Source organism: Patagioenas fasciata, chromosome 1, assembly GCF_037038585.1.
Source record: "Patagioenas fasciata isolate bPatFas1 chromosome 1, bPatFas1.hap1, whole genome shotgun sequence".
NCBI classification, from domain to species: domain Eukaryota; kingdom Metazoa; phylum Chordata; class Aves; order Columbiformes; family Columbidae; genus Patagioenas; species Patagioenas fasciata.
Window position 1 is genome coordinate 66,850,980 of NC_092520.1, and position 24,952 is coordinate 66,875,931.

At 40.9% G+C, this 24,952-nt stretch overlaps 1 protein-coding gene across 7 annotated transcripts in view; it reads left to right on the plus strand.

Annotated features, from left to right (window-relative positions):
• The window catches only part of FHL2 (four and a half LIM domains 2), a 64,264-nt gene that overhangs the window by 29,219 nt on the left and 10,093 nt on the right, over positions 1-24,952 (plus strand). For 3 of the 7 annotated variants that reach the window (XM_071807949.1, XM_065829533.2, XM_065829534.2), the window contains exons 1-2: positions 11,349-11,369; positions 19,330-19,509. In XM_071807949.1, coding sequence (XP_071664050.1) covers positions 11,349-11,369; positions 19,330-19,509 — 201 coding nt within the window. Of the gene's footprint in view, positions 1-7,439; positions 7,627-11,348; positions 11,370-16,400; positions 16,500-19,329; positions 19,510-24,952 lie in introns of those variants that run through there. The other 4 variants (XM_065829539.2, XM_065829536.2, XM_065829537.2 and 1 more) reach the window with 3 other exon arrangements.

Genomic DNA, 24,952 nt, shown 5'->3' on the forward strand with positions numbered 1-24,952 from the left:
AGCCTTTTTAAATGGTTCCAAGAGAAACTGGGGGAATTAGAGACTGGTAGGTTTGATAAATTTGGTAGAAATTACTGTGCAAGATAGAGGAGATGAATAAATGTGATACATTGGGAGAAATTCAATACAGCTTTATAAAGGCAAATCATGCCCTACAAATCCATCAGGTTCCTGTAAGATGCTAATAAGAATGCAGTTACAGGAGATCTTTGGTTGGCAGCATCTGTTTACTTGCACTTTTCCATGTATTCAACAAAGGTCCTCACCAAATATCCTTAAAAACTTGTAAGAAGCCACAGGATAAGAGGGACGATCTTTGCATGTATTGCATAAAATTGGTTGAAAGATAAACAGGCAGTTCTTGCAGTAAAGGAAGATTAATATGAGATTAATAGTGGAATTCCACTAAGACTGAGAAACAGAGGAATCTTAGGCAACAGGATGAGTGGGCACTGGAAGAGTTATCTCAGACTGAACAAGATAAAGCAGTGCACATGGGGAAAAATGTAACTTTAGCTATGAAGTAATGGTTCTGACCTGACCACCTAGTTGTGAAATTTTGTGGTTATATAGGTTTACAAAAATAACTGCTCAGTGCTCAAAAGCAGCCAAAGAGCAAATTGAATATTAAAGTTCTGGTCACTTCATCTGAAAATGTAAATTGTCGTATTAGAAAAAAAATTGAGAAGAATGATAATACTCAGGCAGAAGTTTTCATATGGAGCAACTAGGTAGGCTGGGACTCTCCAGTCTAGAAGAGAGATGGCTGAGCGGAGATACGATAAAGTTTGACAAAGACATGAGTAGCCTGTAGCATGTGAATAAAGATCACTTGCTCGTTATGTCTCCAAATGTAAGACCTTGGAGACATCAGATGAAGATAGTGGGTAATATGTTCAAAATGAACACAAGGAGACAGTTCTTCAACAATGTAGAATAGAGCTGTTATAGGAATCTGTGGATTTCGTTCCAGCGGATCTGGAGGGAACTGTGCAGGTTCATTGAAGTGATATTCAGTATGGATACTGCCTCCAGGCTGAGAAATACCTGAGCCAAAAGCTGTGGGAGGCTGAAAGAATATTATGAGGAGACAGCATTACCAGCTATTTTCCCTTTTTCCCCTAGTCATTTCCTGGATCCTAAGAACAAGATAACAAGTTAGAGGAACCTTTCTGCTCAACAGTTCTCATACTGCTAAGGCATGATCTGAATACCTACAAGTTACGGCTTCTGCCTGAAACTAGTCATCATTTACAACCACTCATGTTCGACTGAAAACCATCTGAATGTTTTTTTCTTTCTTCCCTCTGTGTTGGACTGACAAAATTTACACTCATATGACTTAGGAGGTTGTGGAGTCTTAACGTTATTCCTTAAGGGCAGATTAGACAAGGATCTGCCAGGAATGAGTTAGATGTTGTCACTCCTGCCTTGGGAACGAATTTGATAAGTTCTTGAGGTGCCTGCCAACTGCTCAGTTGTACAAACCTCTCTTTGCTCATAAGCTCCCAGAGCCTCTGGCTGGCTGATAAGGAGAAATGGCAGTTACAAACATCACTGTTGACTATTTCTAGAGGGTCATAAAAGATGTCAGGGATGCAGGCAGAAAAAGCATGAGGGGGACCAGAAGGAAATCGTTCACACAGAAGTCAGATTTTGGAGAAGAAGCCATGAGCAGTGGAGCAGTGGGAGGGGGAGGATTCTGGAAAGGGTGTTTTGCCTAAAAACTCTGGAGCATGCTGGAAACACTGCAGGGAATACTAGGTATGTGAGCTATTTTGTACAGAATTGCATGCCTCTTGTGTTATCAAAAACACTGAGCAATTAGTTTTTGGAACAATCATAGGGTGCTTGTTTCATGTGTCTGAAACAGGGAACCATAAATCATGATTATACTAAAATGAATAAATCCTAAATTAAGGAGTAGTATTTGCCAATTCAGAAGATCAACAATTACTGCAAACTCTGTAGTAATTTGACATCCTGGATTCCACCCACCGGGGTAGAAACCCCAAAAGCCTCTTCCCATTTGTCATACTCAGGGCCCCACATGGCAATCAAGCTGAATCCAGAGGAAAGGAAAGAAGCAACAGCTCCTCTGCATAGGTCTCTGCAGTATCGTCATTTAGAGTCATTGTTCCTAAAGACCACTCACCCCTTCTCAGAGCTTGTCTCTGAATCCCAAAGTGCTCCCAAAGACATGTCACCAGGCTCCCTATCTCTGTTTATGGATGAGCAAACTATGGAGTTGAGGGGTTCAGGGAATGTTTAGAGTCTAAAGAGGTGTAAGGATGGCGCAGATGAAAATGTTTCACCTCTGTTTCCGTAAAAGTAGAGACAACATCTGTTCTCTAGTGAGAGAAAAGGAAGGAAGGAAGGAAGGAAGGAAGGAAGGAAGGAAGGAAGGAAGGAAGGAAGGAAGGAAGGAAGGAAGGAAGGAAGGAAGGAAGGAAGGAAGGAAGGAAGGAAGGAAGGAAGGAAGGAAGGAAGGAAGGAAGGAAGGAAGGAAGGAAGGAAGGAAGGAAGGGAATGTAGGGAAGGAGAAGACTATTGTTGCTTTCACTTGCAACTGGCACATACACCTGCTGCTTGGGGACTGGCTTCCTTTATCCTGTGAAGACTTCTATGACTTCTTTTAACCCATGAAGACATGGGATGTCTCTTCTGACAATGCTGTTTGCCCAAAGAAGGACCTGTCAGTCCTGTAATGTGGTAACTCAGCTTTCCAAGCTGTTGAAAGCTCAACTATCACCAACCAGGATTTTCCTTGCCAGATACCAGTTCCCTAAAACCCTGGCTTTCTCCTTGAAGCTTCCTCTGGTGTGGTCTGTCCCCCTCCTTCCTCAAGCACCTCTGCCCTTCGCCCCTGTCGTCCCCTCCATTCATGTCCCACCCCTCACCCGTGTCAAGAGCTGTTTGTCACTACAGCTCAGACAGAGGAAAGCAGCAGCAGCAGGGACATAGCTGTCCTTCTGCCTGTGTCATCCTTTGTAAACCATCTCTTCATCTCAACTGGCCATGGAGAAAGGGGCAGAGGTGCAATTACTTAGACAGCAGCAGACCACATGTTAACTGGTGTCACACTGCCACATTCACTTTGAAACATTGTTTTCAGGAAACAGATTTCTCTGAATGAAACTGGGGATAACTGGATAGAAAAGAAGGTCTTGATTAACTTTGAAAATGGAACAAAATCATTGTCCAACTGAACCATAATGATCTGAAGTGCTTTCAGATCCATCCAAGACCATTATATTAATATCACAGAACCAGCCTTGAATTTGAGTCAGTATCATCTATCTTATCACCTAGCAATATACTATCCTTTTAAATATAACTTTTCCTATAGAAAAACAAAAGTTCTTCAGTGCTACTGAGCCATGGTACCTTTCTCTAAATTCACTGAAGAAAATTATTAAAGATGGTATGTGAAAACTATTCATACACATTAAGAAAGCAAACAAGGATTTTTTTTTTTTTTCACAAATTAGACTGGAATTTTTAAAATACTAAGCTTTTAACACTGATTTAGGCTAAACATCCTCCCAAAATTAAGAGAAGTCTTGCATCAACCCAAGGGAGACAGACTTCCATGTCACATAAAGTTCCCTATCTGCCTTGGCTGCAGTTGTTTTAACTGATTGTCCAAAGGTATCCATAATTTCTTCATCAGAGTCTGCAAAACCCTGATACTTCTTACTTGCTGTGTTATTTCTACTTGAGAATCAAGTCATCTAGGGGAAGAAAATATCAGAATATTGCAAAAAGCCTTGTGACAGAGAGACTGGATGGGGAGAGAAAATATACGCTAAAAAAATCTGTATTTACCCTTTGCATATTCCTCATATGCCTGGGGAAAACTACATATTTGAGAATATCTTATGTGAATGAAATTTCAGGAAGATTTCATATTGGCTGTTGTTTTAAGTTTAATGAACGAAAATGCAACGTCTGCATGAGCTTATACTACTTCCTAAACAGCAGTGCCAAAAATAGCAGTTCTCTTAAATGGAACCTCTCATATTCATTTGAAGCTGGTGTTACACAGGTTCCAGCATTAAAAAGGGATTTGCTGAATTCTGATAAAATAACTTAGTTTCTAGGATAAAATAGTGGTGGAGCGAATCAGTCAGTAGTTTAGCCATTTTCAAACCTAAAAGTGTAGCTTTCCACACCCCCTGCCCTCTCAGAGACATTAAATTTCTCTGTGACTTAAACTGGTGAATAAATAAATATTCCAATTCCAGCTGTATCTTTTCATTATTTTTCTTTGTTCACTCTTTTCAGCCAGAAAAGGAGATGAGTGCAGCAATGATAGTTATACCTGCATCAACCCAATAGCCCAAGTGAGATTTCTGAAGGATTACTAAGACGATTGAGAGATCCCGCTATTAAAATAATACCTTTTCCATTTTGTTTCCTATGTGTCAGGTATGGCCTTCTCCACATAGAATTAAACCTGGTAAAGCAGAGACCACTGAAGAACAAGCAATATATGCTACAGAAATGTTACATATATGTCAAATATATAAGCCGTGGGGTATGTTTCTAAAACACAAAATGGCACTGAATGGTATTTTTATTTTCAGCCTTAAATTTAGGCATCCTTTTAGAAACATAGCCCCCTGTTTTCATTGCAATGTCTCCTCTGATGACCTGAAGATGAGTGATCTGTGTTGAGCTAACCAGAGAACCAATGAAGTAAAAAAAATACAATAATAAAAAGTGCGTCACTTAAACATTAAATTTGTCATGAAAAAAAAAAAAAAAGCCTCTGCTCTTTCCTCCCCATCTTTCCTTCTTTAATTATCACTAAGGAAATTTGTTTTTCTTCCTCTGGTGGATTTGATGCTGGTGGGAAAGGGAGTGTGGGGCTTTTTGTCAGTTACTGATGAATATTTAATTGTCGGATAAAAAGTTGAAGTGAGCAGGGGCGGACCAACTGAAGGAGGATGAGGGCTCAGATGTTCCCCCTGCCATGCCAAGTAGTGTTTGATGGAGCCCATGGGATGAGGGAAGGAGCTGCCTGGTAACTCTCCTTCATCCCTTTCACAGCTCCATACAGTCCTGATGTGGCTGCTGAGCATCAGGTTCTATAATAAGCCCACGGCCCCACAGATCATCAGGTTTTAAATTGGAAGAGATTCTTCTGCCTTCAGGGACTCAGAAATGTTAGATTAAATCAGACAGAAGTGATATTATCTTCCTAAAGCCAACCCATGACCTGCAGGAGTTAAAGTAAACCATTTCAGCTAGAGTCAGTATGTAGTTTAACTTCTAAGTGGGGAAAGTACTTGTATTCCAGCACATCACATCAAAAATTCTCTGGCAGAGTTGCTGCAGTGGCTGTCAATGGACAGAAAGGGAAATGAAAATATCATGGAAACTGAAGAAAAAAATCAAAGAATATGTTTGGAATATTTGATTTGTTTTAGAAAGGTTTGGAAATAAACTGACTCAACTAGCCAAAATCTAATCACCTTAAGATTCTATTTTTCTTCTTTACATGCACTTCTAAATCAGAGCTGAGGTAAGAACTGTAACCAAAATGGAAATTAATTATTATTGTTGCTGTTGTGCAATAGTTTAAAAGAAATAATTATTATTCTGTACTAACTAGTCCCTTGTAAATTTGCTAACAACAATTTTGGCCGTCCTAAGCTCTATATTTACAGACAGTGAAACTAAAGACCAGAAAAATGCAGTGTCTTGTTCAAAGGCATCCAAGAAGTCAGTGATGAGGCTGGAAACCCAAACAGTGCTCCCCCAAGACACGGGTTCAGCTCCATAGTAGTTCAAGGGCTCACTGAAAAATTGTTCACTCTTTGGTTTAACTCATCTTCCACTGACAGTGCAAATGCAAGGGAGGAGCCAGGGACATGTGGCTGGGGAGTGAGGCAGCTTTGATTTAAATAAGCTTTAATTGCCATAGAATCAAACTGCTTAATCCCATATGCCCATGGTTGGTCATCCAGGGCACAACGCCTGTGTTTTGAAAATGCAACTACAGTGACTGCAGCAACAGACAGAGCAATCCACAGGCATTGCTGGTCATCAGAACAACTTGTGTCGGTAAAGGAGGTTTTGTTTCTTATAGGAGAACTAGGAATGGTCCTTTCCCGCCATTTTATTCTGTCTGTGCTTTTGTAGATTTTCAGTAGCACTGAGACTAACATATTTCATTCCTATTCCAAATCTGACTACAATTCGGGTGCATGAAAGGACAGTAAACACAGGTCAGGGTTCTGGTATAGGTTTGTTTCTCAGAAGACACCCTTAATCAACTCATATGCATACCTGTGCCACTACCCAAGCACCACCGCCCAAGCACCACCACCCAGTGTCCAACACAAAAAACGGACCTACTTTGCATCATCTGGATGCAGAACAACAGCAACACTATCTCGAGATAATGGGCTTTACATTTTTATCCTACTGGTTTCTCTTAAAGTTGAAAGCATTCAAATTAAAGCACCTCTCTTTGGCAAGCACCAGTCATTACTCGAGTATTACCCTGAAATGCCTCCCCACCCTACCCCTCAAATGCTAGAGACCAGACTTCTGTGTGTTTCTGATTCAAATTCTTCCCTCTGGGGGGTTTCCCAGGGCCCTCACTGTTTTTATTAACAAAATGTGTTTCTGCTAGAATGGTTGATAGATGAAATTCGGTTTTGTAGCAGAAAAATTAGTTCCTGTTTATAGCAGGATTAATGGTTCCTTGTCTCTTCAGCATGTGCCCACCGGCAGGGCTCTCTGCTGGGTCCTGAGCATGTGCTGAGACAATCTGTTCCTTTGGCTTTCTCTTACACAAGGGTTTTTTTTTTGGTTGTTTCATGAATATCCCCTGCTTTTCCTCTTTTCCCTGCTCACTATGGGGGAACTTGCAAAGAAAGAAGAGTGGAGAGAAACAAGAATGAGCTCTAAACGCTCGTAAAGAAATGCCTGTGTACTTGCTCCTCATAAAAATGTGCACCTCTCCACGAAGGAGAAGAGAGAGAGCTTGTTTCACCCTTCTCTGGGCAAGGCACTAAGTTGCAGAAGGCAAAACAGCCAAAGCGAATAAAGCCTCATACCAATTTTAACCAAACACTTCACTCAGCTGGGTGAACAGCCTTACAAATGTTTAGGTCTGAGCTGCTGTAAAACCTTCCCTTCTGTAAAGTGTGATCCCTCGGATTTAGCAAAGCTACATTATTAATAAGCATCAGGGGTTTAGAGAAACAAAAGGCTGGAGGAGGGGAGGGGGAGTCTTATTTTAGGAAAGGGGCCAAGAAAGACAAGATGTTTAGGAGGGGGAAGTATCGACACCCTTGGAATAGAGAAAGTGTCGAATGCCAGCTGCAGAGCGCCTAAAAGAATGAGTGTCTCCGATGCTTTTGTCTCCTTATATGGTAAAATGATAGAGAGGGGTTTCACTGGGCTGGGGAAGGCAGCAGCCTCTTTCCACACAACACTGACTGCAGAGCTGAAATCGGAAGAGCTGCTCTTGGCAGGCAGTGGAAAGCCCCGGCTCTCTGTACAGCTCTCCTCTGCAAGCAGGCCGGTCTTGCTCTTTACACATTCGTTAATGGATGTGACCCCCTGTCCCTGGTCCAGGAGGTGACATTAACTGCCCGCTACTGCTCTGTAAGTAAATATCCCTTTTTTCCCCCCTCCCTCCCCGCTACCCACGGGCTGTATCTTTGAAGGTGTTGCTTTAAACAATGGGTGCAGAGAGGAGGAGAGGGTTGTTTAATGCCCCAGTGGGTTGTTGGGTAAGGATGCGAGGAGAGAGACTGCCAGTCCCCCTTTTCTCCTGAGCACATAGTGAGGGGTGTGAAGAGGAGAAAGAAGACAAATTTGTTATCAGAGCAATTACTGCTGCATGTCTGTCCGTAAAATGACACATCAGCGAGCTGAAGAAGCTCTGGGTCATTTCACATGTAACTATATTTAATGACTGTATTATGCTGCGTGTGTAATCCACCGGGGAGGTGACAAAAAGTAAAAGCTGGGGTCTTAGATTCCTCACACCTATGTGCACACTCCTGCTGCCGAGCTCAACAAAGGAGCATTTTTGCACCGTAGCAAGAGCAGATGCACATGAAACAAAGGTAGCCTTTCCTCTTTGCAGGCAAACACTGTGTATAGATTGTGTGTGGAGTAAACAGGGAGCCATCAGCATCGTATTTATTCTTTTTTACATGGAGAGAATAAATTAGAAGGCAAATCCCACTTAATAGCTCTGAATTTCTTCTTTCCGTGCTTCTCTCTGCATGCGTGTGCAGCCACAATAACCCAGGTCCTTAATGTATGCTGTCTAACATGGACTTCTCTGTGTACATAATAAAGGAAATACTAACTTTCATTGTTTTCATTAATGGCTGTTGTAAAGTTTCTACTTCGCTAAAGTGATACAGCTTTTATTAGTTCACCAGACACCTGCATATTTTAGCTTTGTTGTGTACAGAGACACACACATAGTCACAAGAAAGCAAACCTTAGAAAATCTATATAGCAGCAGTCAGTCATTTATTGTTATTGTTACTCCCCTGACTCCTATTTAGAGGTATATTAATAAGAATGCCGATTGCTGATTGACACTGAGATTGCCACAGTCAGTGGTTATAACATTTATTGTTGGTTGTACATGTTTGTACACTGTCTTCAACAGGAATTGTCCCAGAAGGGCTGTGTGTTATTAGATACTCATACACATTCGAATGTGAAAGGATGTTATGCCTAAGGTTGCCAGTTGTTTTCTGCTATGAACTTTATTTTCACCAGTTCATAAATTTACAGGACTCCCTGCTTTCTGGCTAAAACCTTTTGTGCCTTTTATCAGCCAGATGGTAAACTTCAAAAATTATTGCTTCAGGCATTTGAATTTGGAAACCAGAAAAATCTTACATTTAAAAAAAAATTCTAAAAATATCCATTTTCTGCCCCTGTACATGTAACTGGGAAAGGATGCACTCTAAAAGCTGCTCTGTTAATAGAACCTGTGTATATTCTTGATCACATTTGGAGAAAAAGAAAATATGGTTATAAAGTACTATATTTATTGAAAACTCAGTTCCTAACACTGTCATAGTGGCACTACTGTATCCAAAATCTGACCAGAGCACCAATAATACTATCTTTTATCCTACCCATAGCATAGATAATGGTCTTTGGCTTCCAAGCCAACACAGGGTTGAGGTGAGCAGGGCGGCTGAAAGGTCACAAACCACTATTGCTGAGAGCAAAAAGTCACCTCGAGTTCCCACCTGACTTCTCTATCTGACTAGCAAGCCTGAGGCTGGGAATGGACCAGTTCTTGAGGTCTTTTCAGAAAGCTTAGGAGGTCTCAAGATAGCAGGAGGGCTGAGGTAGAATATACTTATTTTGGTTCTCACCATTTTGCAGAATGTGCTCCCATGGGAGTCAGCAGTGCTACACATGCAGGCACCATGTAGTCACTTCCAGGTGGCTGGGCTTATAGCAAGATATTACTAATTTTTGTGAGATCACTGTTATCTCATAGCAGTGGCTATACTGTGTCAGATATTGTTTGTATATGCCAAGGTCCTGCCATGAAGAATATGCATGTAATGGTGATACCCAACTAAAGTATGCAGGTACAGATAAGGCCCCATTTCCTACCAGCAATTAAACAGTTTCTTAAAGATGCCGAGGGAAGCCTATTCATACAGATATCAGCACTCCCAGATGGCACACTTTGCATTAGAAAAAAATCAGACAACTCCTTCAATCACACACAACACTGTCCTCCAGGATCCCATTACACTTTAAACATCAGGAGCAAAAAAAAAAATAAGATAAAGAGGTTGGCGACAAAGTACAACTCCTGCAATTGAAAAGGTCGGTGACAGTTTGTGCTGCACTGCACTGCACTGCAAATTCAAGTTTTTATGGAAAACAAAAGGATGAGGAGGGCTGTAAAGACCTATATTCACTTGTGTGACTCTTGGATCAGTTCTCCAAGGCATTGAGCCTTGAGCCCGAGAGCCAAACAATATCAGACCTGCTGATGTCCTCACCTCCTTGCCTCACCTCACAAGGGTCAGGTCATTCAGAACTAAGGGAGGGTCAGATAAATGTTAACACCATCAGTCAGAAGAAATGGCTTCCTCTCCATGAAAATCGGGCTGAAAACTGAAGTAATGCCTGTTGCTCCTGGCCAGCACACTGCCACACTTTCAGGGTCTTCACAGACCAGTTATGTGCAGGTCTGAGGCTCATTCATATTTCTCTGATAGATACATCAGTCTTGAGCATCTTCAGAGAAACTCTTGATGGTGTAGTGTTGTAGGCAGTCACATTCCCTCACTTGGGTACTGCTTCAGAGATTAGGGATCTCATAATTTGCATTTTTAGACTGATTAATTCTAATTGTGTAGTTTTGATGTTTCATTTACATATGCACAGTTATTTGTGATGCAGATTCACCCCAAGTGAGGGTGTGAAATGGCAGGGTAATGACAGGTTTCATGGAAATAAATCTTGGATACACTGACAGTCACTGAAGCATTAACATTCCAACAATACTAATTAGCTATATATACAGAGAGAGTTTGATTAAAAACCACTGGAGGCTTCTTTTAAGGCTGAATGTCAAAATACGCATGCCAGGTGAAAAATGTACAGTCCTAATTTTGTTCCTTTTCACATACCCTTCTATACTGTATTGGATAATCCTAACTAGGCTGCTGAATGGTTACTGTACATATAGTAAGATGCTGTAAGAGAAACATAGGTGAGCATAACACTGATATAGGAGTATTAATCTCTCACTTTCACAGCAAATCTTCTACTTTAAAGTTGCAAATATGGCAACCACAGCAGAGTAAAGCCTAAGGTTGCACTTTTGGTGGTGGCAGATAGTTCTAAACCCTTGGCAAGCACAGGCACAAGGGCTCAAAACCCACCACTCTTTAATTCATCTTGCATAATAAAAGTAACAAGTTGCATGAAACAATAAAATACCTGTAAACATTTACCTAGCTCTATTTTGTCATTGCTCTGAAGCACGCTTGAGATTTAGAACAAAGGTATTTCAGAGACCAGGATCCCACCTCTGATGAATTCTCTCCCTCCATACTCTGCTGTGCATCTCTCCATGGTGGACCCAACTTCTTCCTTCTTCCATTAGAAAGGATCTCACCCACAAAGAGATGGCATGTGTCCTTGTCCCCTGGCTCTCTGTGTCTTTCCAAGCTTGCTACTGTATCTCTCATGCACCACAGGTACTCTGACTCGACGTCAACAGCTGATCTCTGCTCTCTGTGTCCATTCTCCAGGCCCAAACCCCAGCAAACAAATTGGACCAAACTGATTTCACTCAGGTGTAATCAACCTATTCTGCTATGATGTGCCCAGCTGAGCAGGTACCTCTATGATTCATGTAGCCTCCTCTGCCATGTTTTGGAAAGTCAATGTCACAGCAGCAGAGCAGAGAAGTGCGGATGCCTCACAGCCCTGAGGCTGTCGCTGCTACAGCAGTTTTATACAGTAGCCGAAAGAGGTACAATAACTGATCCTCTGAATCACCACACATGCCAATCATCTGAGATGGAAAGGGGCTTTGTGGTCTTGCCTCTGTAAACAGAACCAGACAGAGAGACACAGAACTCTTCTGCTAGAGGCCAGGACAAATAACAAAGCACTCCTTCTCCATAGGTTCCCCCCAGCTTTGCTTCTGTCCTTTATAGAAAGAAAGAAACACAGAATATGGGGGACATTGTTCTGGTTTTGTGTCCTGGCTTGTATTATACAAGATTTTAAAAATACAGGAGAATTCAGAAATGTCACTGCATGGCAGCACATGGCATTTTCTGGGTATTTTTATTTTAGTGTCTAGTTTCTTTGGGATTAGCAGTGTTCCTGTCAATGATAGAAAGCAAATGTTTTCTGGAAAAAAACAAACCTCCATTAGTGTTTAGTGTCTGCATTCATTTAGCTTATACATTATTTCTGTAGGGTAGGGCCAGAGACAACAAGAGGTTTTATTAATCTTACACTATTTTTCTCCTTTATCATTTTCTGTTAGGGTTTAAATGGTTTTATTAGAAATATGAATTTCTATGCTTAAGTAATATCAAGTATTTGATCTTTCTCTTTGAGTAAGGCTTTGCTTATTCTGCAAGAGAAAGAAGGAAGACAGCCGTTTCAAAAGGCTTTAAAATAGAAGAGCAAACCTTTCCGCTCGAACTGTGCTCTTCCTTGCTCTGGTAGATTTAGGAGTCATGCTCCATGTTATTTCAATAGGCTCCTTTTGTAATTGAAATGTATGCAGGAATGCTGGTAAAACCATACATCCTCCAGTCATTTCAATATCAACCTCAGATAATCCTAGTGTAAATTGCATGGCGTAGACTTTCAAAGTGTCAGTGCTCAGTTCTTCTGTGGCCTCTGGAGTTACTACCACTGGTGTTTGCTCTACCACTGCTGGAGTGGCTCTAAACTGAGCAGAACCTTTTTGACTGCCAAAGACAACAAACCACACAGAAACCACAACTGGAGTGTTCCTTCTCCGCTACTATAACTACAATTACTTTAGCCGGGTGCATGAGCAGCCTTACCACACAAGAAACATTTTCTGGTGGTTTATTATTATTGATATGATGTTAAGGAAAACAATCTTAAATAGCAGACTATCCCCTTTCCTATTCATGGTAGGCTGACTGTGCAATCCAGACAGGAACCAGGTATGCTTTGGTTATCTGCACATGTTAATGCAGTCTGTCTGCTCAGAAAATTGCTCTAAAGTACTTAAAAAGAGACATCAGAATGTTATACCATAGGCAAAATAAGTCAGCCACGTGCAAGGAAGCTGAGTTGCTGGAAAAACCTGTGATTTTGAAGGATGTTTTAAGGTAACTTTAAAAAGTCCATTCAAAACGAAACATTTTTAGATAACTTTTAATATTTAGCACATATATAGAAAGGCCTGAGTGGGATAATTAGGAAGATATTTCCTTACTTGGTTTTGATTTTTATTAGTGTTATGTTCAAATATCAAATGAAGTTTTCCTGGCTTTTGCTGGGGAACTACTAGGACATCTGTGAATATCTACTCTGAGCTTAAAACCTTCAGAAGCAGCAATGATCACCTCTGTAATTAGATACTTCTGATATCCTAACCTTAATGTGGACATTGGTAAAGCAGTATGTGCTTGTTAACAGGGCTCTTCCGATAAAGCAATGACATATGACGTTATAAGGCCTTGATTTCTTGAAGACATGGTGCCAAATTATTTTGATGGGCTTACTACAGGATTGTTCTTCCATAGCATCAGCAAGAGAAAAAGGCTTCTACTTTTTTTTCAACCTAAAAAATTAAAGAGTACAGCCACATTTGTCTAAGCATCCTTGTGTTATTTACAAGCTTCACATAAACCCCAGATCATGTGATACAGGGAAACGCAACAACTTGTCCCCTACTGTAATCATGACTACCCTTTTTAAGGATCTACACAAAGATGACGGTTTGAACAACAGTCGTAGTAATAATCTTCAGTGACTCCATAACCTTGCATAAGTATTTTCATTCTCTTTAGTCAAGAAATGCACCTTCAGCCAGTGGTAATCCATTAGAATCATAGAATCATTTTGATTGGAAAAGACCTTTAAGATCACTGAGCCCAACCGTTAATCTAGCATTGCCAAGCCCACCTCTAAACCGCGTCCCTAAGAACCTCCTCTACACATCTTTTAAACATCTCCAGGGACAGTCACTCCACCACTGTCAGGGACAGAGGGCCTGTGGAAGGAGAAGAGCAGCTGGTTGGAGTTCCTACAGGATAAGCTGTGTATCACACACTTCTAATCACTTGGTTAGCTTTTGCATTGACCTTCTTTAGCATATGGGAGCAAATGTCCTTCTGTGACCCATGGAAGGAGACATGGCTGTTCTGCATCAGCTGGCTTGGCTCCCCATGGCCAGGACCCTGCTGCTGGAGGGTCAGGGATCCAAGGAACACCTGCCCTATGGCCAGCTAGACCTCCAAGCACTCAGGTTCCCTCTGCTCTCCCTCTGTCACCATGGTATCTGCAGGCACTCATCCCATGAATAAAAGCATAAGCTATACCTGCCCAGACAAAGAAAGAAGGCTACTGCCTCTTGATGTGATTTATTAAATCTAAACACACAGGGTGCATGTTTTGGATGTTTGTGATGCACATCTACTCCAGCTGACTCCTGAAGTTCAGGTGGACTCTTGACTGTATGTTGCTTCTTTTTTTATTCTTGTCAGTGCTACTGGTCATTGTTTTCTTTTCCTAAAGTAACTGAAAAATAAATAAAATTAGCTTTCCACCCTCTCCCCTTGCATGGCATCACAGCCTGATTTGGAAAAATGATTAGCTCTTAGAAAAGTGGCTTGCAGTTGCTGTAACGAGATGATAGATAAAAAATGTGGCAATAGCTGCTAAGTTACAGGAAAATAATCGCTTCTTGCCAGAAAGACAAGCACAGTTTGAACTGCTAGTTCATAGTTGCAAAGGATATCATAAATCTTTGCATTTTAGCCTTTGGAACATTAACATAAATTGTTTCCAAATGCTCTAGACCTGCATGGCTTATGTCACTGGGTTTGCCAGACACAAATCTTCCTTTCTCAAGGGAAGGAAAATAAACAGATAGAAAATTCTCCATGTGCGCAGCTCTTCTTGAAAAAAGTCAGGTGGGAGAAATGTGTGTACACCATGGAGGAAGATGGGTGTCTCCGAAGACCTTTTATTTCCCGTGCAGGTGGTGAACAGAACATCCTGCTCCAGGAGCACAGGTAGAGCCCCAGCCCTATTGACTCAGCTGGGGTCAATAGCAGGGCCCCCTTTGGCATCTACAGGGGCTTAATGCTGTGTCTCCACATACCGTTACAGCAAGAGATCAGAGCTTCACTTTGCTGAATAAACTAAACAACTCCTACATTTTTTAGACAGTTTCCCCTTGGCTTCTTTCTCTCTCTTGTGCGTGTACATCTGCACCTCTCGATGTTCAACACACCCTAAGAGCGGCTGAAACCAGAGATGCACAGGACATCTCGTATTAGGCTTGCAGACACAGTTGAAAAAGCAGGCAAGATCTGAGAGACCTAGCCCTATTTTCCAGGAGTCAATAGTGTCATGGAATGGGAGAACACCAGATAATTTTTTAATGACATTATGAGCCCTAATTTTTAGGAGGTAATATGATAACTTTAACAATGACTTCTAGTAAGATGAGACTGAGCAAACAGGGGAACAAGAGGAAAGAAGCATAATTTTTAAGGCACCCTGCTAACTTTAAAGTGATTTTCATGTCAATTCTTACATCCTGGGAGACACTATGTGGGTAGCGGTAACATTTGGCATAAGCTGTAACTTCTGGGCATAGAATCATTTTGGAAGTGGAAAGCTCTTTTCCTTTTGGAAATGTACTTATGTCTAATGTTGTAGGAGGGAGACTGTATGGCAGAAAAATAAATTTGTCTTTCATGATAGTGTTGGGAGCAATCTGAAAAAGCATGAGATGACTACTGTGATAAAATCTTAGGACCTTTCTGTACCAGAAAGAGGTGTAATAAAGTAGACCCTCTGGCCCACAAAGCTTTACAGTCAACAAGTATCAAACACAAGAGGAAGAAATAAGACTCCTTTCAGTGGTGCCCAATGATAGGATGAGGGGTAATGGGCACAGACTGAAGCGTAGGAGGTTCCATCTGGGTATGAGGAAAAACTTCTTTACTCTGAGGATGCCAGAGCACCGGAACAGGCTGCCCAGAGAGGTTGAGGAGTCTCCTTCTCTGGAGACATTCAAGACCCGCCAGGACATATTTCTGTGCGATCTGCTCTGGGAGAACCTGCTTTAGCAGGTGAGTTGGACTAGATGATCTCCAGAGGTCTCTTCCAACCCCAACCATTCTGTGATTCTGTGATTTAGGCATTAAGCAGTGCATAAAGCCTGCGCTGAGCTATGCATGATTTTTTTTATGTGACAGAAACAAACGGACTGGTGATGTAAAGTACCACATGTAGAATGTGACAAGCAAAAACATAAAACATTGCTCAGTATGATTTCATGTGTCTTGTTTGTAAGGCAACAGTTAAATTATTTGTTTGACATTCCTGCTAATTTTTCCTGTAAACAGGACCCATAATTACTTTGGATTTAATTTTCTCCAGAGGAGAAAAAAAGCTGTAAAATATCCTCAGAATGCTACATAGTAGATCATGGGATCCAATCCAAGTGCCAGATCTAAACAGCCTGGAATCTGGGATGCTTCACCCCAAATTCCAGCTTTCTGAATGAAACCACATGAACCTGAATTCCTAGCTTTAAAAGATATTGGATGTGAAACTGGTCCCAGATCTAATAAAAGATTCACGCAACTAAAACCAAAACACAAACGTTCCTTTGATGTCTTTTGATTTCCCAGGTCTCTGCAGTTGTGCATCAAAACCCACCCAGTGCTGCACCTTCAGTGTCCTAACAGAGTGGAGTTCACCCCTCACGCTGTTTGGGACATAGAAATCAGGTCTGCCTCTCCTTCTTCAGGGTGAGGGGGACAATCCATTGTGACAAACTTGGAAAACATTTAACAAAACTAGATCCCTTCCAGGATAGTGAGGCAAGCGCCTGGCTATTTTCTAAAATAGCAGCAGTGACTATTAAATAATTATTAAATAAATTATTAAAAATTATCAAAAAGTTAAATAAATCATTTAATAAATCTGTTAAGAAATGCTTGCCTCTGGTCTTGTGGAAAGCACCCAGAAAATAACACAGCACTCAAGAAGAAATCTTCTGTGACCAAGAGACAGGAACATCTACTTCTAAGGGAAAAGTCCTGCTTCCAGTCACAAACCACTTCTATATTATAGATTTAGCAGCTTTGGATGAAGAACAGAACTGGTATAAACCTGTAAAGGAATCACATTCTGTGGTTTTTTGCTTTTGCACATCTTGACTGCAGAGAAATTTTTTACTCTTTGGTATCACACATCTACTTCTAATTCAGGGCTGGAAAGAACTAATTCTGAAGAAAGGTGAAAAAATGCAAGTTAATAAATGGCTTCTGCTCACAATTTAACTTAGTAATAATGCAAATTTACCAAGCAACTAAATCGTATCATTTGGTAAAAGTATCTAACACAGTCTGGTAAAAAGTGCAGATTTCTGCACTATTTGGACAAAGCTGTCAGTCCTCTCAGACTCAGTCATACATATACACATCAGTTTATATTGGTCTGATTCCATTAGTGTGCTGAAACTACTCCTGTAAGGAAATTAAGTCCTCTGCAGTTCTTTCATGGGAAGTACTAATGTGTTATGTAGGTTGGGGGTGTAAATGGCTTTAGAACAAAGGGGAAAATAAAGGCACCATCATCTTCTAAATGTTGTGGTAAATACTGCATATCTGCCTCAAGAGGAGACCAGCTTGCTGGACGCAGATATTATGGAAAGTTCACGCTGTACCAGCCCTGTTTCTCCTTCTCTTCCCTTATACCTTCATTGTGAGGCACTGCTGTTGGAGACAGGATAGAGAGGAACTTTGGGGAGTCATTGCACTTCTCTCTTCAGTGTAATTCTTCTTACTTTTCACCTTTTTGTTATCAGTCCCTATGATCCTGTCTACTCCTTAAGGATCAAGAGCACCTAACATACTCCCAACTCCCCTTTGGTATAAGAAAATGAGTCAGTTCATCCCTACATCATCTGTAGGGTCAAAACAGCTGGACTGCTACCCCTTTTGGGTTGGCCATGGCACAGATGACCAGCTGTAGGGGTTATTCTTCCAAGCACATTTTGGGGGTTAGTAGTTTGTCTCACTTTCTTCTTTAGTAGTTACCTGGAGCTCAAAAACCTTCCAGGAGTGAGACAACTTTTACCCTTAGTCTGTGCTAGTCACCACACAATTCAGCAGTTGACAGAGCATTAAAAATAAAATAAATAAATTAAAGTTTTCTAGACATGAAAACAAACTTTGCCCATTCAGACTGCCCTAAACCGTTAATCAAAACCCAAATACAGGGAATACAAGATAACAACAAAAACTGAAATCCTGGAGGAGAACACAGGATTTCAGAATGTCCTAATGGTGACTCTCACTGCCAGGAGAGGACAAACTCCAGAATTGAGCACCCTGTGCCAAGAACACTAAGCAAGTAACAACTTTTTGTTTAAAACTGAGAGCTGAAGTTGGCAAAAGGACTGTAGCTGCTGTAAATGTCACTTGTGTGTGAAAGATAGAGGTAGCCAGTTACATCATTAGTACCCAAAGCATTTAAGGCTTTATAGATCAAATGTGGCTTAAAGAAGGGATCAGATCTGGCAGGCAGTGAAGATCATGCAGTCCAGGTGGAACGTGCTTTCTGCCTGGGAAATTCCCCTTCCTAAGCAGGCAGCTATGCCCTGCTCCAGCTGTAATGTCCAAACAGATTTCAGGTGCAACACACACTGCAAGCCTCAGGTTAAGAAAGAAGCCAATGTCTCCAATGGAACCCCAAATCAATTGTCCCAGGTGATAATGAACATTCATGCAAGTAATCAAATGCACTGTGTCCTTGTTTGTGTGCATCCAGAAAATGCTGAAGATATTACAAGACCTGAGGAGCAAAACGCAGTTATCCCTCATTTAGACAAGCTGATATGTTATTTGCAGTTCCTTCCACTTGCTTTTCCCAATCAGTAATCATCGTTCAACATTTGCCTGAACCAGGGTAGCTAGATCTTGTTTGAGTCGCAGGACACCACAGCTGCTGGATAACTCATTCAGCTGCCCCAGGGAAGAATCAGACATACAGTCACCGACCCCACATCTCCTGCTGTTAACAGTCCCATGCACAAGCAGAGATGGAGGGTTGGTGTCTCACTGCAATGCAATGATCGCCAGACATTGGCTCATAAAGAATGTAGAAAAGGAAGGAGCAGAATCACCTAACAGTGATGCCCAATAAGCTGTGCACGACTACACAATGCAAAGTTTTCTCCTTCTTTGTGGAGGAGATGTTGCTCCTTCTGAAGATAAGCTGGCTCATCCTTTTAATGTACTTGGCTTCCTCCATCTCCTACAAAGACAGCTTCTTGCTTTGGACCTACTGGTGAAACCCCATTCCTCTTTCTCATCTCTAATATCAGCTCTGGTCACAGACAGGTCAGTGGAAAGCTAAAGTAGATAGGTTACTGTCATTACCCAGCACTGCAAAATTTATCATCCAGTTTCTTCCTATTCTGTTGATTTATCTGACTGAAAGTTGAATTAAAATTGAGGTACAGTGTAGTAAACCAGAACTGATAAACCTTTCTTGAGGACTGGGTCATGTGTAGCTCAATCTGACATGTGCCTATTTCTGTCTTTGTGACAGGATAGCTGGACTCCAGACAACAACATGACTGAACGCTTTGACTGCCACCACTGCAAAGAGTCCCTGTTCGGTAAGAAGTACATCCTGAAGGAGGAGAGCCCCTATTGTGTGAAATGCTACGAGAACCTTTATTCCAACACCTGCGAGGAATGCAAGAAACCTATAGGTGCTGACTGCAAGGTATGCCAATGTCTTGTTACAGAGATCTTGAAAGAGTAGCCCAGATAGATCTGAGACATGGTGCCATCACCTGGAAGAATCCAGTTTTACAGCTGCTTAGGGGTTTAGCTTTGTGGGAGAGCATGTTTTCTTTAGCCCTGTATCTGCTTTTCACCACTTCACTTGGAAAATCCTTTTTATCAAGCATGTTATAATAACAGAAGAAGAAGAACACCCCTCTCTTCCTGTAAGACATAGAATGATCTGATCATCTGATGTTAGAAAGTATCTCTAACTCATTAGGAGAGGCCAGCTGAGATCTGGAAAAGCATCAGATGATTTTGTCTACCTTAGGGTCAGGGGGAACTAAGCCACTGATGGCTTTGAAGTGACCACAACTCAGTTGTCATCAAGTGACAAGACATGCTAAAGAAAATCTGCCAACTCCTGGACCACAAAAGTCTGACAAAAGTTGACCCACATAATAAATCAGAACACAGAATAATTAGCCTTTTAAATACAGTCTAACTATAGATTGCAAAGGAGAGAGGCCTTGCATGCTTGAGCTATTGTATGACTACACCACATGGAAACATCTACCTGATACAAATGTGACCAACCTGCATTTCTTTTAAATTAACCAAAACTGGAGTTCATACCGGTTTTACTCTGACTGAATGAATACAGATGATATTTGAGACATCCAGTGAAGTGTTTGGTGGGCTGCTACAGATAAGACTTCATCCAATATGCATCCTCCTTGCACAAAACTGACCTGTTTGAAGTTGACCAAGAGTTTTCACTGGGAGATTGAGTTTGCAGCAGAGCAGCAATCTGCATTGCATGGGCCTGGAATTCTTGACTGGTATGAGGTCTGATGTTTGATTTGCTGCATTGCTCATCCAAACCTCTGGAAGCACCAATTAGTCACTATTATTGATACTACCACCCTATCACTAGTTCAGAGATATAAAAATATATGCTTACTCAGATTGGGAGAAATAAATGTCTCATGTCTTCCAAATCGATTTATCCCACCCTAATGGCAAATCAATAGCAAAGCCACTTTCAGAAGCATTAAAAAGGTGAAAATGTTTCACCATCATGACAGGGAACTGGCAATAATCTGTAAGAGGGTATAAAACTGCCAGCTTTCCTACAGCTCATAAATATTCAGATTAGAGAAAAGATACAGCTGCTCTGACCTGAAAAAGCAAAATACTTCTGCCCCATTCCAGAATGCACTTGTGTTTTAAGGTCTCTTTCTAATCCCCTGAGAAGATATTTCCATGTGTTGATATTCAAGAATTTAAAAACTTGGACCAGCTTCAACAAATCTTGGACAACGTATTCAGGAATTAATCAAGCTGAACTTTTCAACTCAGATTTATGGATTTAGGGAGTGTGGGTGTTATTCGATATACTGCTTTTCTGTACTTTTAGGCAATACACACTCTAATAGCAGATAGAAACAAAACCCCCTACTTGTCTGCAATATAGGAATATTTTATATATGTAAAGGACCAGAACTATATGTGGAAAACACAACTATAAGACAGTAAACAAAGATTTATTAAAGAGCTATAAAGTGTGCCAGAAACAAATGTGTCCTTTTTTGTTTCTGTGACTGCTGTTTGTGCTTGCCTATACTTTATGCTGCAGCTTTTGAATTTGTTGACCAATTTAAACCAAATTCTGACGGATAGATAAAAGTTGCAAACTTACATTCCTACAGGCTTTCTGGAAAAAAAAATGTGGTTGGGTAGAAAAAGAGATCCTATTAATGTCCCACTGAGAGGAAAACTAGAGTAGTTTTTCAATGACAGAAATAGACACCAGAGAATACATTTGACAGAGTCCTTGTAAGTGCCTCAGCCACAAGATAAGTTTCAGTCAAAGCTTGTGCACTGTATGGCTGAGCATAATTCAACCCTGAAACACAAAGTCACAAGAAATTATGCTTCTGCTTCTCATTAAACCATATATATATATACACTCATAAGCATATAAACACATAATAAATGTACACATATATACATACACAGACACATACGTATGTATTTTTATATATATCTTTGTACACATTGCATCTGTATTTTCCCCTGAAAAAAAGAAGACAAAAGGTACTGTGCTTAGGAATAAAGCCAGTGTGTTTACTGTATGTACGAAATAGATTCCATATTTATTTGTATGTTCTGACACAGTCTTTATACAGTCGTAAAATTGGAACTAAAACCTAATGGAGTGACAGTGTTAACAGAAGGGGTCACATCCAGGGCTCTGCATCTTGCAGAGACACCCATATTCACATCCACATTACAACCTGAAAAGCTCCACCTAGCTGTTCACCTCAGATCCTCCTTTGCGAGTCCCTTCTTGTCCACCTTCTGCATAGAGTGCAGAACTGAGAACCTAGCTGCAGTTGAGATGTTTCTATTTTCACCCTGCGAAGAATTTCCTTCTTGAAGATGGCTATATAGCCTATGGATGTTTCTTAGGACTTGCAAAATATGAGATTAACAACTAGGATTAAATTTGGAGCTCCTGATTCTTAAAAGAGTGCAAAGCAAGAATTAGCTTTGAATGCAACTCACATACTTATTGGTCTGGGTGAAAATTACTGTACAAAACCAACTAATCAAACAAGCAAGAAGACTCTTCTCTTAGTGGTCAAAACAACTCTCCTACCAGCCCTCCCAATTAAAAGCAGTCCTCCCATAGCTGAAAGGATTACACCAGAGTAAGACAGGTGTCGATAGGAGGACAGACAGCTCTCCCTCTCTAACACTATTGTAGTGTATCAGAACTGGTGCATAGCATCATAGAATGGTTTGGGTTGGAAGGGACCTTTAAGATCATCTAGTTCCAAACCCCCTCCCACAAGCAGGAACACCTTCCACTACACCAGGTTTCCAAAGCCCCATCCAACCTGACCTTTGAATACTCCCAAGGATGGGTCATCTACAGCTTGTCTGGGTAGCCTGTTCCTGTGCTTCACCACCCTCCTAGCGAAGCGTTTCTTCCTTATATCTAATCTAAATCTACCCTCCTTCAGTTTAAAGCCGTTACCCCTTGTCCTGTCACTACATGCCTTTGTAAAAAGTCCCTCTCCAGCTTTTTTGTAGGCACCACTTTTAGGTACTAGAAGGCTGCTGTAAGCTCTCTCAACTCTCACCCAAGTTGAACTTAAGCCTGCTCAGACTCTGGTAATACTCCAATTTTGACAGCACTGGGCTCTGAGAGTGTCAAACTGATGCCAGATTTTCACCTTGTGTTTTAGCTACGGCACAGAGATCCCATAAGACAAACTGTCCTGAAAACAAGCTTTCTTTGAATTAAAATCAGAAGATAATTTGCTTCACTAGCTTTCAATCTTCCTGTGGTAATTGATGGGTAACTGCGAATGTAACTGAGTAATAACCACTCTATACTTTATTTTAAAGAATGACAACATGTGCCTGAATGACACCTTTGGACTTAGGCCATTTCATTAACTGTAAACAATTTTAGCTGATGTTTATGAAACTTTCACAGGCAGATTAAAAGTGTCATAAATTGAGTGGCGGGGGCACTGGCAGGCAGTAGAAAAACGCAATGCGATTTCTCTCACAGCTATGACACATTATCCATTTGCCAACAGGTTCTAAACAAAATTTGCTCGTTCTAAAAAGAACTGGCATTTCTTTGACTACATCCCAGGTGAACGCTCACCAGAACTACGGTTTCACGCTTCTTTCTGGAAATCCATCCATCATGTTCTCATTTGCTTAACTGTTGAAGTATGACTTTTGGTTGATTTTGGCTTTTTTAATAGTTTCCTTGCAGGGCCTATGGCACAGAAACCATCACAAATACAGGAAATACCTACAGTAATCCAGTGTTTAATGCAGTCCACAAGTTGGCCTTGGCAAGCAGGAGAGGGTGCAAACTCTCTGCAAAATGTGAGAATGAAACGAAAAGTAGATTGTTAGATAAATCGACCATGTCAGCACACAGGCCAAAAATTAATCAAAAGGGTTGGTCTTGCACTCAAACTAAACAAAAAAAATAAAGCCTCTAGTAATGTGGATAAGGAAAAGGAGAAAATAGTTGTTTTCCAAATTTTTAATGTTTAAACCCTTCCTGAGATGCAACACTTTTTCAGTGCATTACTGAACATCAGACTAGTTGTTGCTGAAGTGGAATGGTAAAAGAAACAGACACCTCCATCTCTTCCCACACGATTAAGGTTCTGGCTTCAGCACATTATATTACTTATTTTTACCCTTTCTAAACATACTTTTCATAGAGAAGTATTAGTCTAACATATTTAAATATTTTGCTACAGGGTGTGCATGGCTAAAATCTGCACAGCATTTTGTTGTCATACTCCATTTCCTCTGCTCAGCCTTCTGAAAAGAGCATTGTGGCAAGCATATAAAGTTACTCTTCTGGTAATAATCTCTCTAATCTCCTTCCTGTTGGGTCCCTGCTGAAAGCCAATTCAGAAGAAAAGGTAATACAAAATGGCTTAAGTTTACTTAGATTTATAAGGCCAAAGTAGAAGACAATACAGTTGCAGGATATGAGGAGCCTGTGCTCAACCCAGTTACCTGGTAACTCTAGTCTTGGTGATCTACTAGTTTAAAAAAAAAAAAGAAGTCATCAGCAGTCCCATCCTAGAGGCCCATGCTAGATCAAAACTATACAGAACTATGGAGGAACTATCAAATGTGATTGTGCCAATGTCAAAAACAGTTATCTTGACAAAGTTTTCTTTGGGAAGGAAATAAAGAAAATAAGTGAAAATGAAATTGCTTGAAAAGCACATAATGCCTTTTCAGACCATAAATTCCAAACCCATTTTGCAAGGGATAATCTTTTGGATACAAGTGTTTTGGATACAAATAGGATCTGCATTAAGTTTTGCTTGCATCATAATCTCACAGTCAGCTATCTGTGTACAAAGCACCTCCACTTGGCCAGCTCTCTGACATCTGAGAAACATCCCAGGATTCACTGCTCATTTGCTTGTCCCAAAGCACACTGAGAAGGAATTTTCAGCTGAGGTTGATTCTCAGATCAGGCTGAGAAAAGCACCCATTCAAATTCGAGTCATTTCAGGGACTGCTAATTTCGTTAGTTTTTATCTTCAAATGAAATCAGGCAAGGGAAGGATTATTTTCCATGCTCAAAAGAAATGCAACCAAATTAAGTGTTAAATATTTCTCCCTACAAATTCTGCTGCAGAATTTATTGCAGCTCTGCAGAGAGGCATTGCCTTCCTTTTCTTTTCACTAGCAGCACATCTGGAACTGGTCTGGAGCTCTCTGCACTTCAGCTGCAAAACTTGTGTGCAGGACAGACTGCATCCATGAGCACCTATGTGCATGCATCTCTATATATGTAAACACTGTTCCACTTATCAAATGTCAATCCATGGTAGTTCTTCAGTCTCTTATCTGTGCTTCTGTGTGCTTTATCT